Below are 16,846 nucleotides of genomic sequence, written 5' to 3' on the forward strand. Positions count from 1 at the left end.
AATTGACCTCTGCAGTCATTTCATTTTTAATAAAAAAAAAATTCAGTTTTAAACAGAGAAAGAAATTAATTCAGTTATTATAACTGAGAAAAAGGTGCTGAGTGCTGATATTGGCCTTTATTTCTAATACAAACATTTTCAAAATTACTGCTTACTTACTTACATGTAACCACAATCTTCCATGTTTCATAGGGACACACTGGCTGCTTGTCTTTTGTCCCGATTCCACATAAAACCTGATGGTGCTCAAAGGGTGCATATTAAAAAATGGCAGTGAGCCAGCCACCAGGAGTTTAATCTCTCTTCATGTTTCTGGGTCTGTACGGTAAACAGGCTGCTTACTCATGCTGTCATTCTCTTGATGTGCACGTACTGCTGCATACGTCATAATGTCCCCTCAGAGGATAATAAAATCTTCTGCTGAGATTTAGCATTTTTCTACTGGTGAGGGTGTGAGGGGTAATGGATGCTCATCTATGGACCCACAATGACATCTCAGGAAGTTACCGCCAGCACGTCTTCAAGAGTATCACCGCACAACCAAGATGAGTTTAACTGAATGCTGTCATGTACAGAAAGCTGCTTCACGATGAGAAGGAAAATTAGAAACTCAGACAAAGACTTGCTTTCCTATAGCTCAAACTTAACTGATTTAAGTGCCTGTAAATAACCTCGCAAATTATACGTATGAATGTGAGGGGTGGTGCATCAGAATTCACTGGAGGTGGATCCTGACACTTGTGGCATTTAACAGCATTTGTCCAACCCCCGTTTCCCAAGTCACCTCATCAAGTGAGAGACATATTGGAGCAGAGACTCTGGGCAACAAGCTAATCCGTCTGGGTGAAGGGATAATGATGTACTTGCCTGACACAGAAACACAATCCCACAACAAGTGTAACAACAACAGATAAACAAATGCATGCTGCTCTGAAACCATGTTTAAAGAGTTTAACTAATGAACCTATTATGAAAACAAGCACACATATTTGTTTGGGGACCCTGGACATATATCTTTAAACTTTTAATACCATGCCAGCTGTGACATAAATGAATATCCTGTTTTATTGCTTGGTTTCTAAAATGGACAGTGAATCCACTCACGGGTGAAGGGAAGACGGTATTTCAAACACCATTTTACACATTGAATAATGAGTGGATAAAGAGAAATAGAGGGGAAAGCCCATAAAACTTTTTTAACAGGGTACAACAATGACTTTGGATGAAATCCACGGAAGATTTTTTCTTGCTTGCTTAAATGCAGTATTTCTTAAAGAAAATGAGATAGTGGTTCCTTGAAAGGAAAACACAAATGCAAGGGATTAATGTCACAAAACAGTTCTACTTTCCTTTGAGAGAATGAGTCTGTGTCAAATCTGTCTGTGAAGTAATTTCAGGGACGTTATTGAGACAAATCCTAGCTGTTAAACATAAAGCTGACAAGCGCTATTGTTAGGACATTCATGATGTGCAGAGTAAATGTTACCGACCCCTCAGCAACACCATAATGAAGCAAAGCTGGGTGTAATTACAAGAACATTCTGAAAATGTCAGTATCTGTTGCAAACCAATGTCATGAGTTTCTATCGCAGACTATAAAACATCACAGAGTATTAGCTGCTTGATCATTAGGAGCTAATGTGAATGAGAGGGATCAGCACATAGCAGTTCTGAGGGTGGATTTTTGCCCTGACAGTTCTTCTAAATGAGAAAAAGACTTCAGTTTCAATCACCGAGGCTATTGAAGCAGTGAATGTTTAAAAGCCAAGAGAAGATTAATGAAATTGCCCTGACAAGCAGAGATATTTAAGAGCTGCCACTTGATGTCACGTTGTATCAGTCATTTTAGCAAAAATCAGAGAGGATTACATCTTTTTGCATCCAGTGTGTGCCATGCTCATGGCTGATACGACCAATTTCTGCACTCACACCTGTTGCTGACATTTTAATCACAAAAATCTCAGAAATACCTGTTGTATAGATCTTTTATGTAATTTTCTTTATTTTCACTATGTTTACCTTACCAGTGTGGTATATTTTATATGTACAGTGCAGCTGACCTTTAAAACCAGAGAGAACCAATAATAAAGTAGTTCTATAGCTTTATTGGGGATATGTACAGATTACCTACCTTTAGTATATACAGACAAAGTTGTGGTTCCAGAAAAAGCTTTCTGTTGCATGGTGTTCTACGTGGTTTTACATGTATAGCGGCATAGAAAAAAGACATTAGGAGCCGTGCCACATGAACATTAGTATCCATATTTGCCTTGAGATATGTGATCTTTATGCGGATAAATTGTAAATAGGAAGGCACATCAACATGTAAATTACATTTTTGTAACATTATTTTGTTTATGAATGATAGCAATGAGGTAATGTCTGAGGGTTGCCCCGAAAATAAGAAAGAAAAGAAAATCTGCACCATGATGTAATATGGTGTAGCCCAAATACCAAATATGTATGAGGCATAGTCAAATGAACTTTTATGCATCAGTCAGTGGATATATGCACATTTGAAATCAATAAAGATAAAGAAGAAGAGCTACAGCTTGGCCATAACAGTTTCTCCTACAAACTTTGATGGGGATGGTGAGACAGTTTGTATTCAGTTGGTTGCAGGTTGCAGTTTTGCAGTCAATAAATCCTACAAACTGGACTTTTCTGTGCTTATTGATACTTGATCTTAAGAAGGAGCAGAAACTTCAAAAAACGGAAATGCAACATTACATCACCCCATTCACACCCACGCAAGACATATGGTACATTCCTTTAAATAACTTATATACTTATAAATAGTAACTTATTTAACTTATATATCTAAATAACAAAATATACTGCTTCACTAAAAATGAAAAAAAAACACCCTCCAACATATTGTTGAAACACCTTTAACTTGGGCATTCATCATCGGATCATTTCAATAAGTGTATACAATATCACAACATTCATTTCTGTCCAGTATCTCCTGTATGTTCTGTCCTGTATGAAAATATTTTTATTATCACAGTGAAACATCACCATGACTTCTAACTGTTGATTCTCTTCAAAGTAATTTTACCAATCTTTTGAGTGATCCACGATCTATAGAAATTTTCTTCCAGTTACATTTCTTCCCCAAAGATGATAGTTCACCACTATCCTTCCAGGTTTGAATATATAGATGGAAAACGCGTTGCTCAATTTTTGTAGTTTCAACAAAGCTTTGCTTACTTAATGCACACCAACAATTTGACCCTTCTGAAACAAAGTAATAATTATTTTCTATGACAATAGAAGGTGTCCTCCTACATGGTCTTACAAGGGATTAGAAGCTACTTACTGCATCGGCCAGGGTTAAATAAGATGGTGCCAGTTGAAACATATTAATCAGTTCGTTCCCGGTGGGAGGATTTGACCTATTTGCTTAGTTAAATCCAGGGGGTTATTACCATTATCGTTTTTTGACCTATCCAAGAAACCCATGAACGTAAGTTCACCAGAAAAAAGCTGATAGTGATTCTCATGACACAGATGGCTTCCAGCTAGTGGAATCACATAAATGTGACAATGTGTTTTTTTCAATAATTTCATATCCAGAAGTGACTGAGAGAAGAAACATGAATATAATGTGTCACACAATATGTGAATCATGTGTAAACTTTTGGTTCCACTATATGTCTGACTGAATGCACTGATGGCAAAAGGTTAGTTTGTGAGAGCGGTTGCATTGTGAGACACTCCACACTTCATCAAACTGTCATTCTCAGTTCACAGATGGTGCGGCTGAGCACTCTGAACCTTGACATATAGAATTAAAACACATCCAACAAGGCGCACACTACACAGCTTCTCTCCTGGTCTCTCTCTAAAATCTCTAACATCCATATTCTTAAATAACTGGGATGTTTTGGCTGTACCTCTATCATAACCTACATTCTACATTTCTTATACAAATAGAACAGCTCCTTGTTTGCAAGGGCATAAACACAATTCATACGCTTTTATCTTGCCACGTGTGCCTTTGCATTAAAAGTTGACCTTCCTCTCACACACCTTTGTCCTCTCCTCCACCCCTCTTCCTTTTGTCAGTCTGTGATCTCTGTATTGTCACTGCTTCTCTTCTCTCTCCTCCACCCCTCTCTCTCCTCCACCCCTCTTCCTTTTGTCAGTCAGTGATCTCTGTATTGTCACTACTTCTCTTGGTTGCTGCTGTCTCTTCTCTTTCTCCCATTGGGAATATTTGGTGGCAAGGTGTCCACAAGGGAGAAGGCAAAAATAGAGGTAGAGAAGTGGCAGAGCGCTGAGCAAAATAAGAGAGTCATGCTGGAGGCATGGGTTGCAGCAGCAGCAGTCAAGGTCCAGTAGCTGCAAGGGGCTGATAGAAGAGCAGGTGGTCACTTACAGAGACAATTTTCAAAATAATTGTGTACATGATCTGCTGAAAGGGACAAATGTGACAAAGGCCTCTTTTCCAATAGCTTGTCAATTGGCTGAGCTATGAGGTCGAATTAAATACTGTGTCTGGTAAGTGCCAATCTAGTGTAAAAACAATATGAAAGACAAGAGTCAGGAGAAGAAGCTCAGGAGCTTAGAGAAAGAGTTTCAGGTTGTGACACACCGTCAGTAGGGCTAATTACATTTTGCGATTTATTGCCATACAAAGAATTGTGATTAACAACTTGATTGTCTCTCTTTATCTTCATGCCATTACTATAGTTTCCTAATACAGATAAACCTTACACAAAATAACTCATGTATTACATTTTTTTCCATTTAACTTGTTCCATGTAATTTGTGTCTTGCTTTCTCCATATTCACAGGAGTTATGACTAATAAATATTCACAACAAGCGCTGCCAAATTCAATCCACAAAATACGAGGACAAATATCTTAGATATGGCTGAGTTTTGTATTTATCTGTAATGACAACAAAAGCAATAAAGTTTTTCTTCTTCAGTCTAACATAATCACTGAATAGATTCAAATTGCTGTAGATCTTTGCTGTGCCTGAAGCATTTAAAATGATTCTACATAGTCTGGGAAAAACATTTTGTTGAATGTTAACTTAACTGAATACAATTGAAAAAACAAAACAAAAAAACTGTGTTGTTCAAATTTAAAAGTTTGGTGTTCAAAAGTCCGCTTCAGACCAGATGTTTAAACACTGTGATCAGCTGGCATGTGATTACAGATCACTGGGCACCAGGCTCTGGTGACAGGGACAGGGACATGTACTTGAGACAGGGTGGGCTCTTGTTGTGAATGTGAATCAACGGCTTGCAATGTGGTGAACTATGATGCATCATTAACTTGCAAGAGGATTCAGAAGTCTTACTGTAGAAGAATTAGGGCTGAACAGTGAAGATTTATGTTTACAGCCCATGAAGCAATAAGAGTATCCTTGGCTTCCCTCGCAAACACAGGATAACACAGCTAATTCATCTTTGCAGCATCATGACAGCTGAACTGGGGAGAGTTTGGGAGGGGAAACGGTTCTGATGAATGACTTTCAGAGTACGACCGCTAGCTATAGCAAACAGTCTCCCAGTCCCCAAAGGCTTGATGCCTCAGAAGGAAATGAATGAATGTCCCTTTGTGAAATAAATGGTCCCTTTTTGTCTGACATTTACAAATGAATCCCTCTTGTAAAACTAAATTCATGCTCTTGTTTTATCAGACGTAGAGGTGAGCTTTGTGTGCTGGTGCTCAAATTCATGTAGCTGTCATAAGCACACGCAGTAATGAAGATTTAAGGAATGTCTTATTGGAACGGCAAGGGCTAATTTGGAAGACTTCAAGATTTCAGGTAATTATCCAGTCAATCATGCTTCAATCAGTCAAGTGCACAGACAATAAAGCAGCTAGATGATGGAAGTTATATGTAAAATTAAAAGATTGATGTAGTGTCATTTTTAGCAGAAGTGACTATATGTGTTATAACTATTTCTTAATGGGGAACTGAATGATGTGACTGTTTGAGGAAGGCTTGTGGCAACTGGAACACAGATTACAGAAAAAAATCCCTATAAGACAAAGAAAATAATTAAATCAAGCAAAATGACGAAACCTATCAAATCGTATTGTAAATCATATTTTTTTTTTTGGGGGAGTTATAACCAATCTACAGTTTTTCAACTGGCAAATGTGTCATAAGTTGTTGGGACACTTGAACAATAATGAAACAAAGAATTTATAGAAAGGCATACTTTTCTTAAAAGGTAGTGGTGTGACAAACTATCCCCCTTTTTTTCTAGAGAAATCTAATTTTTCAATTATATGGAAATAAATGCTTCAAGATTCTCAGTGCACCCACTTGATTTTCTAAAAGTAATATCCTGAGTTTGCTTTTGAGTTTTATTTCATCCTAACCATAAACCTCTACGTATGTGAGATTGGTAGGAGACACTGGACATTACCCAAGGTCTCATGTACAGGACTGCACTTCAGTCCTTACATTTAAGTGGTCAGATTAGCTTGCTTGATGTCAAAAATCCAGGAGAGTCTTATCATAAAATAGGTTGAGGTGAAGCTGATTCAAGTTGCTGCTTTGTATCTTATTCCAAAAGTCTTTCCTGCTCCCTTTTTTGTCAGTGCCCTCACTGAGGGTGCCATATGAAATCCCTTTGGTTAACCACATATCTCTTTTTGTGATGTGCTAATAATTTCAACTCCTTCAAACTTTAAGAAGAGCAATGGTGACTTATCAGTTTCCATTAACCAGTTGAATCTGAAAACAGAAGCAAATCCTTTTTTTCTGGCTTACCCATTGCTAAGGCCCTCATCAGAATGTCCAAAATTTGTTTATTTTCCCTGGCCAGAACCTGTTTTGCACTGGTAAACTTGTTAAACATGCTGGCCAGGGGTGAATCCATGTGTTAAACCTTATGTCAAGAAGATGTCAGACCTGCAGTGAAAGCAGGACTAACGCAGAAGAGTCGATCTCTGTCCTGCCGGCTGACAAACTGACATTCTCGCCTGCTCTCACACACAGACAAACACAGAGAAGATCAGCCAGAGAGGATCAAACAGACAGTCCAAAGCTCCATGCTGGGTTGAACCTAAATGGATCTTTCATTTTGATTTCTTTTTGGTCTGCAGTATAATGGTTTCTCTGGAAATACATTTTCTGAAAGCAAAATGATGGCTGATGCCTTCATTGAGTATCTATGTATCTTGAATAAAAGTGCAAAAGGGAGTAGCAGACACCTGCTAATAGTTGCACTGATTTATTTGCTTTTTTCCTGTAATAACTTCTGGCAGAACAGTAATATCCTGATATAAACAAATGAATAGGGAGGCAGGGCCTTAGATCAACAGTGCACATCTCACAGCTGGTGTCAGTTATTCTCTCATCGTTTGCTACTTAAGCAGCCGTTATTGGTGTTAAGATTGGCATCGGCTGTGGCTATTAGGTTGTGGCACTGAATAATGTAATGACCCCCTCCTCTTGTATTGGCCAAAGGCTGCAGCGTAAGAGCGGCAGACACTCATTCCTCACATGCAGCGATGAAATCACAACTACTCAATCCAAATATTATCTTATGGAAGGCTGCTTGCAGTTTTGAACAAATTCATGCAGTTTACCTCTGCAATTGTCTAAAGTGTCTCACAATAACGGAGCAGATATATGTTCAGATTCTCTAGTATCAGGGTACACTGTGGACTGTTTATAGATAAAGGGGTAAAACCTGATTAGTTGGTATCAGCAAGTCCTCAAACTCTATACTGCATTTCCAAGCCTGTTCTGATGCAACACTTATCAGTCTTTAGCTAGTTGTGTTAGTGTCTAGAACTAATTACTAAAGTGTAGACTTCTGTTTTCTTTTGCAAGCTTCACAACACCTCCACACAGTAAATAGCTTTGATTGACATACGATTTAACAAGATCCAACACCACCCCCCAATTTCTTTTTAAAAGTCATTTCAAGGGGAAATCTTATGAAAAATGTAAAAAAAACTTTATCTGTGCTCGACAACCTATATCTTGAGTCACCAACAACTCTAAAAAAAACGAAAAAAACCTTAGGGCCCCCTTAATCTGAAAGCATGTTTTTATTGAGCAGCTTAGATTTGTTCAGAATTTGTACGTCACACTCCAAGCTCAGAGTAGAATTATCCATCCTCCTCATCAATATCTCCACTTAACTTCAAATTCAAATCTTGCTGCATTTGCTGTACCCAAGAACTCCTTTGCTCTTGCCTTTTGGTATACTTTCACCAGCCAGTACTATAACTATAGCTCATCAAATTAAAGATTGGTCATAGTACTTTACCAGTACTTTGTCTGGTCTTTTATATACAAAGCAGAACTTTTTTTTTTTCCCCTGTCAGAAGTTGAAAATTTGGATTCCCCATTAAGAGGAATTAGAATGTGATATTCAACTAGTGTTTTACTGTCCATCCGGCTAATATGTTCCCTCTTAGGTGCAATGTTTTAACCACCATGGCCAGTTAAACGCATGACAAGCAGCAAGACTGTTCATGAAAAATGGATCAATGGCCAAACAGCAGACAATGGAAGTGTATGTATTTGAAAATTAAATTGCCAGTCAAGTTTGATGTGTGCTAGTGTGAGCTATTTACTATATGATCTCATATATTGTAAAAATGTGCGTCATAGTATTGAGTTCTCCTGATCTTAAAAGAGCCAGACCCTCAGAAGGAGAAAAGTAGAGTGGAATCGAGTGGGTCAACACTTTAAACTGGGCCACTCTGTATAGAAGATTAATTTCATGGCTCAGAAGAGTTCAGTAGTACTGTCTCGCTGTTATTTTCACCAAAGCACACACATTTCAGTAAGACTACATGAAAATTGTGTCATCTTGCAAAAAAGGGTACATTATATCTTCTTTAAGTCAGACTTAAAACTTGAATTGGATTATGATTACAATGAATTGAATTCCAACTGGCTTGAATTGGACTATATTATTTAAGTGCCTTGAGATGACAATTGCTGTAATTTGGCGCTATATAAATAAAATTGAATTGAATTGAAAACTTGGATAAGTATTTTAATAGATATTCTAGCATTAAATTTGTAACCAACAACCACATCCCACAACTAAAATCCTTTGCAGTATTCTTGTATTTTCAGTATTACTGATTATAATTCGTCGGGGTGTGCACTTCAAGTTATTTCGAGTTGTCTGCACTTCTTTGACCAAAATTGTATTACTGCAGCTTTGAGGTCAACATGGGTTGGTACAGAACAATAGAACAAGAGTCAACTGTTATACAAGGTGATACAAATGATTTTCAAAAGGAATACAAAGTTATGGACAAAAAAATACACTCCATGCCATGTTGCACATGCACAAATCTAGGTGAGCTCACATGTCCTGCTGATTCTACACTCTGCGGCAAAGAGCCCCCAGTTTCTAATGGAGTCCTGCTGACCATGACAGATGCACTCATCTATGAAACTCTGCAGAGTAAGAGGCACTAAAAAACAGTTCAACCACACACACTGGCCTTTAGGCCTTCTTTTACACCCACACCCACGCACACACACACACACACACACCTTTAAGTCTTCTTTCACACACACACCATACTGATATCTCTTTTCTGGACAATTCAATGTGCTTGAAACAGGATAAGAATAGATGGCAGTCAACAATAGATAAATATTCTGTGAAATGGATTGGTACCACTATGAAGAACTGTTTCCATGCTCTTGCACACATGAGCACACACTGAGACATGTGGACACACACACAGACACTCACCCAGATCAAAGGAAAGACGGAGACACAAATAGTGCCAGAGACTGAGAGAAAACACTGATCCAAAGTCCAGTGCTCTTAAAGAAACGCAACCTTTCTCCTTATGACTCCTATGACATCCGTTCTGTCGCGAGAAGCCAAATGTTTTATGTCAGCTCTAGTACCAAGAACAGTGAACAGTACAGTTGGAGGCGATTAAAGCCCTCTCATCATCCTAATTCGTTCCTCATCAGTGGCTATCGGTCCTGTATAGGACACATATAAAATTACTTCAAAGAGACTGCACATTCTCTCATTCTAACATCATTAGACATAATTTATCTTGGTCTGGGAGTAAAATGAAAGTTATATCATTTCATTTATGCCACTTTAAAGAATTATTAGCAAATATTTTATGAGAAGCTGACTGATACAGAAGAGAGACAATGATGTATCTGTCCAATTTAAAGGACCCAGTCCTTATATCGCATTGGACTCATCTAAGCAGGGTGTGAGTGCTGCTGCACCATCTTGTTTCATCCTTCCATGGAAGACTGAATAGATATATAATTAAAATGGGTACATCTGAAAATGATCCACCGTTTAGATCAAGGCTAGAACACAGTGTCAGAGCATCATGATGTCTCTTACAAGACTGTAGTTCTTCATGAACAGAAACAGTGTGGGGTTTGAGGAGGAAGGGGCAGTGATACACAGAGAGAGAGAAAGAAGGAGAGAGAGAGAAAGAGAGAGAGAAAGGCTATCCTCACACTAAACAAATCTCAGTTTATGTTTGATTTTCACTATTAATTTTCTTCATCCCCACAACACACAAGTAGAATTTAATCCCTAAGGGAAACGGTTCCTTCAATAACGTAGCCACTGTGTTTGTGCTGGCAGCAGCCCTGCTGCTACATGATGCTTTAAACAGATAGTGGTCATTGCCGCTCAGCGGCTCGCATGCTGTGCTGTAGTGGGAATCAATGAGTTTTTAAAGATGGGATTAGGCCTGTTTCTGAGGGACTACTTGTAAACAAAAAGAAAAAAAGGAAGAGCATGTAGCATCCCATGCCTGGAACTCTGTGAGAGATGGTTTGAGTTTTAAAATGACTGTGTAACACTGCCCCCTTGTGATTGCTCTTTGATATCATGATTGTTTTAAATCGAAGAAGAATCAAATGAGATGCCTCACAGTCACTTTGATGCATTAGATGTAAAGTGAGGTTGTAAAATTACAATAATTCTAAAAGTCCTGGTACTGTGTTAAGATACAGCTGTGCACTTAAGAAGGAGGGCACATCTTAACTCCTGCTGTGCAGACAGGTAATAATGGTCTACAAGATGAGAGAAAATCACAGCCATCTGAATTTGAGTGATTGTATGAATATTTAATGTTCCACGCTGTCATCTCGTACAGTGAAGGCAGCATTTCTGCAGTGCAAGCCATAATCACCACTTTCAGACAAGACCTGTTCTTCTTCATGACCTCAAATATGAAATACATGATTCTGGTTAAATTTGCTCACACAAGATTATATAATTCTGCGGTTCCATGTTTTTCAACAGCGAGTATCACCTGACAGATCTTTCGAGCTAGTTAATATTGCTGCTAGTTAAAAGAAGTGTTAAAATAAATAATAAACATACATTTCCATCTGAAGAATTGACAGTTTAATTAGCCTAATTGGTTTAGGTGTGGAGGAGCTATTGCTCAACAGCTGATAAGAACAAACTTAGTTTTACATTCTGTGCTCTCTGTTGGTGGAACACACATTAAGATCGTCAGCTGGAATGTTTTTTCTTGGGGATTTACTAATACCTAATTTACCATGGCATATGCTTGAAGATAATTGCATTACACTTTCACTGATAAAGTCTCTTCCCAATTGCCACTTAAAAGAAGTACTGAACCATATTTACAGCTCAGAGCCAGATGGCGAAGCTGTATCCGGCATTACATTTTCAATTCTTGGAAAAAATCCCATCAGTTTTTATTTCTGCTTATCTGTCTGGTAGAGATTCTGCTTTTAGTCTACAGACTGATGCTCTTGAGGAGACAGGAGATGGAAGTAATCAGAGCCACTGGCTCATTCTTTTGTCAATGCTGAGCTTGGGAGAAAGTCAAGCTGTATCTAATGGGCTGGGGCTGAAACAGGAAGCAGGGATTTGGATCAGTGCTCTGAGGGGGGCTCACATTCTGCTCTGGGTCAGAATTGCTGCAACCTGAACCGGCACAAGCCGAGCTTCCCTATTGACCCAGCCCTTATCTAAAGCTCATTGCAGCAGGCACACATACAAAGACACAATGATGTATACTTTCACCTGCACAAACACCAGAGAGAGAGATGGTGACCAGAAAGTGATATGGAATGGACAGAAAGCCTCAGAGACTAAGAGAGATAGAAATGAATCTCCTTACCTCCCCTGTTCTAAACACAAGCAACAGTCAGTGGGGCCATTAGTGGCTCTTTAGAAGAAATAATAAATAGGCAGTAACAGGGGTACCTGTTACCAGGAACCACGAGCACTGCCAATTGCAACATTACACAAAATAAATGCATTCTACTGATTTGTTGTGTGGGAGAAAGGACAAAAGAAATAAAATAACATATTCTAAGTGAGTTATCCTGCTCTCCAACTGCCACCAAGGACACAGCACATGAGTACCGTAGTCTCTGTAGATATGTGATTTGCAAATGTCTTTTTCTTTTTGTATCACATACTGTGTTGCATTACTTAATTTCAACCACATTCATCCCAAATCCTGAATTACAATTGAACTTAAGTTTGTGACTTTCCAGAGAGGCAATTGACTGCTCCAACAAATCAGTCTTAATCTTACTGTTGGGGTTTTAAATGCAGGCTCTCATGTAGGCTAAGCTTACTTAACCTGACTTGTCCTACACTCAAAATAAAACACGCTGTACAGCTGTATTGCATCTGTCCACTATTGGGAGGAAAAAATAAGACGGATATCTGCTTAATTAGACAGATGTCTAAATATTCATAGATGTCCGTCATCATTTTATTCTATAAAGTACATCTACCTCAGTGGAGATTGCACTGACTTCACTTCAAATATCTTAACATAGCGTGTCATGGTAAATCTGTTATCTGCTCACCAAAGAATACATATAAAAATAGACATAGCTATTTGTTATTATAAGCAAAGCCGATGCAGAAGTGTCTCAAAGTGTAATTCTACTGATGACTGGTTCCAACTGGTTCTTGTCTTGTCTCATGCAAGTTTTTATGATGCCCTTCCCTAAACTCACTAATCTCATTTAAACAATAATTCCATAGTTATAATATCAATATCAATAGATAAAATATCAAACCTCAAGATACATATTTTTGGTCTCATCAATCTTCAAGAATCACTTTCCAGCTTCAGCTGGTGACCAGGGTGTACTTTTGCCCTGTAACAGTTGGGATAGCCTCCAGCACCCCAGAGGCCCCGAAGAGGATTAAGTGGGTTTAGGAAATGGATGAATTAAAAAACACTGTAAAAACAGCAATCGTTGTGGACAGCATAATCAATTCCCATTTCAGGCTTAAACCTACCTTTAACTTAACCTCAAGTCATACCTAAAAATTGTCTTATATAAGCTTATGATCCCATCATGTTTCATATTTTTAATTACTGGAAAAGGCCTAAAATAAGACAAAGACGCAACATCAGAAAAAAAAAGAAAAACACTTCAAGTCTTTTGTTAGGACTTTCTTCTCAAAAAGCTGTTTTTAAAGAGTGGTGAAATTTCTTAAGCTCCCTGTTTTTCCCAAATAGCCAGTCAAAATTGCTTTTGAACACTGTCAAAGAAACACAGAACACACATCCAACTTCAAAGTATCTGCTTTGGAAACAGAGCACCAAAACAGTGAGAAAGTGTAATTGCTGCATTGAGGTCCATGAGCTGAAAGAACAATCAATAATTATAAAAGCGGTAGGCTATAATCTAGAAAAGTTCAGGTTGAGTAGATAATTTATATAATAAATCCTATTAGAGCTGACAGGGAGATGATTACATGTCTTGTATTACTCAGATCTTTATTTTGGTTAAATTGGCATATACACATTTCAATCAAAAATAGCAAACAAAACTCATACACTGTATTAAACCTATATCAGCCTTAATCCTCCTGCTCTCAATCATATGCACAGCTCTCTGTATATGCTGATAAGAGTTTTTTGGAATAAATGCTTCTGACACCAGAAATTTTTGTAGAATCGATCTCATGTGGTTTGCGTTGAAATCAGTTATTTCAGTAATATAAAGGTCAGTTTAATCTGATTCATCCCTCATGTTTTATTGCTCATCCATTTACAAAGATAGTGTCAGGTATAAACTGTAAGATATTACGTTATAATCTGGCCAGCAAATTGTTTTGGTTTTCTGATGTAAATGTGTAAAAAAATAGGTATAACCTACATGCTTTTCTGTTGGATGGATACACTGACAATTCTACAGAAATACAATTAGTTTTATTAGGACATAGGCCCTACCTACAAAAAGTGTGTAAGATCTATTGTGATCAAAGAAGCAGCCCATCAGATTTTTGGTGAGAATTTGGGAAAGAAAGAAAGAGTTTCAGTAGCAGTAATATTTTTCCTCAAATAAAGCCTGGTTGCCCTCTTCTAATATTCATAAAATTGCACTGCAGTCAGAGTACTCTGTTCTTTTAAAAAGCATATAAACAGGATGACAGCTGGCTCTTTATTGCAAGGACATTGAGCATATAGAGCTTTCTGTTTTTCCGTTTGCAACACTGCCTGCATGACCTGGGCATTTTATTTGAAAGTTTTCATTGTAAATGGTCAATTCTCTCTCCTTTTTAGCTAATATAAGTCATAATGTTTTTTTCTTTGTGAGCACACACTATGAATTCCCACACTGTACCTCTTATGAAACTCTCTTAGTCTGTGAAAAAATTCAAAATAAAAATATTTCTGTTCTGTATGAACACAACAAAGAAATTACAGCCAACACATAAATTATTGTCCTTTTAGTTTTTTTCTACGATATTCTTAATTGAATCCAGGATTTTGTTTCACTGCTGGATCATTCACTTGGTCCTGATTACACAGATTTTAGGTGCGAGTCGGGTTAGCAGGATGCAATTCAAGAAAGAATTTAAGTTTTAATGTCAAGTCACCCTGCCTTTCAATTTTCTCCAAGATACATGAATAAGAGTTTGTGACAAATTATATGAATAAGAATTACATATTTTTTTTATATATTCATAGTCACACAAGTAATTAGTAATCTAATTTATCTCAGAATTGTTTTTCTTTTGTTTATCAATTAATTGTGTAGTTTTTAGATTAGACAGTAATAGTGCAAAATGGGCATCTTTTTCCACACTTGACAGTCAAAACCCCAAAATATCAAGCAGTCTGTGTCCTTTTTGCTTTTTATATAAACTAAAAACAAAATAGAATAGTTGAGACACATTATAGGTTTATGATTCAGAACTGCTCATTTATCTTTCTAGTGCTAAAAGTAATGAATCGATATTGTTGAAAAAAACCCTTAAAATTAATGAGGCCATCATGTTATTATCGAGCTATTCGAAATGGCAAAAGTGTATATGCACTTGTACACACTGACAGAGGTGCAGGCTGAAGGGACTTGAGTACATCCATTAGCAGTCTGCACATATCTATCCATAAAACTGTGAAAAGGTCAAACAAATCGACAGACCAATAGTTGGATGTCGCCGACACTACTTTAGCGATTCAGTATTCCTCTTGTGCTGTCTGATGGGCACACTCAAGGGAACACAAAGGGCAGCAGTCACACAGCCAAAAATACACTCGCACACAAACAAAAAAAGCAAGGTGTGTGTAGCAAGAGGCAGCTTTGATGTTTCCTCTCAGTAACACAAAGATTCCCTTCAGTGCTTGTTTAATTCAGTAACAACAGCTGTATGCCAAATATGCCACTTTAAGTTATGGAGCCTGCTTATGTCTGCTCTTTTTTATTTTACAAGGGAGTTTCATTAAAGCAGACATGCTGACTTGGAAAACATTTTTATTTACAGCATTGACTTGGGATTGTAACTGAATTGCCTCACAGTGATAAATAAACCATTTCTTCTGCATCAGTTATTTTCTAAAATGTCCTCCTTTATGAGAACTATATGGATGCATTACAGTTTAGCTTTTAGTGATTTACTGGAAGCACTTATTTAATCCTATGAACCGCAACAGAAGTTACTGATGAAATCCATCAACCTTCTGCATTGTATCTGGCAAAACATTTCAATTTAAGGTTCATATACATAATATTTATTTCCAATCAATCCAAACTATCAAGTCTCCCACCTGAACTTTGCTTGATACTTTTTCCAATTTAAAGTTGGCTGGTGCCCAAAAGATCAAACATATGAACTATTTAAAAGAAATGATTTCTTTTTGAGGGGTCTTGGTGTGATTTACCTCTCTGAAGTTCTCAGGGCCACATTCTAAACCCCTGAAGCTACAATCCAGCAGCATTTCCTCAATGCGATGTCGAGTGCGGTTGTAGAACTCATCCAGGCTGAAGCGTGAACCCTGTGGGCGGTCCGGCTCTGGAGCCAGCGGAAACCCCGGTGCCATGCCTTCTTCAAAGCCCAATAAGGGGCCCATGAAAATCAGGTCACTGTAGCTCATCTGAGACTTCCGAATAAAGTTGTAATTGCAAATAGTGACAGCAGGAAAGGTCATGTTGCTGGCTGATCTCTCATCTAGCATGGTGATGTAGTCATATTGCAGATAGTATATAATCCTGTCAGCTATTTGCAAGGAGAAAGCGGACAGGGCCATGGTGAAGACCACTGCCCACAGACCCCTGCGAATGCTACACTTCTTGTCCTCTACAAAAACGTGGTTGGCCCCGTGGAGCGAGCACCCACTAAAGAAAGTGGCCAGGTCGTCCACTTGAGTGTCATCCTCCTCATCAGTGTAATCATCCACCTGACTACACCTATCTAGGTATTCCTGTGAGTCCCCATCACCAAAGCCCTTATTTACACGCTTGTAGTGGTCATCAAATCCTCTGCTGGGCTCATCATCAGCAGAAAAGGAGATGGTGCACATGATCCGGACCGGCATGATGGCAGGAGTTAATAAGTTAATAGCTCTTGAAATAAGACAACAAATGTGAAAAGCCCGGCATCAA

The 16,846-nt window shown here is 38.1% G+C and overlaps 1 protein-coding gene across 2 annotated transcripts in view; it reads right to left on the minus strand.

Annotated features, from left to right (window-relative positions):
- Window positions 1-16,846, minus strand: part of asic1b (acid-sensing (proton-gated) ion channel 1b) — a 168,725-nt gene that overhangs the window by 38,248 nt on the left and 113,631 nt on the right. Inside the window, exon 1 of one of the 2 annotated variants that reach the window (XM_072381749.1) lies at window positions 16,126-16,779. The exons of the other annotated variant lie outside the window; for it this stretch is intronic. Within the exon in view, the coding sequence (XP_072237850.1) occupies window positions 16,126-16,779 (654 nt within the window). Of the gene's footprint in view, window positions 1-16,125; window positions 16,780-16,846 lie in introns of those variants that run through there. 2 annotated transcript variants of the gene reach the window in all.

This window comes from Leuresthes tenuis, unplaced genomic scaffold (genome assembly GCF_036924035.1).
Source record: "Leuresthes tenuis unplaced genomic scaffold, fLeuTen1.0.hap1 SCAF_3, whole genome shotgun sequence".
NCBI lineage: Eukaryota > Metazoa > Chordata > Actinopteri > Atheriniformes > Atherinopsidae > Leuresthes > Leuresthes tenuis.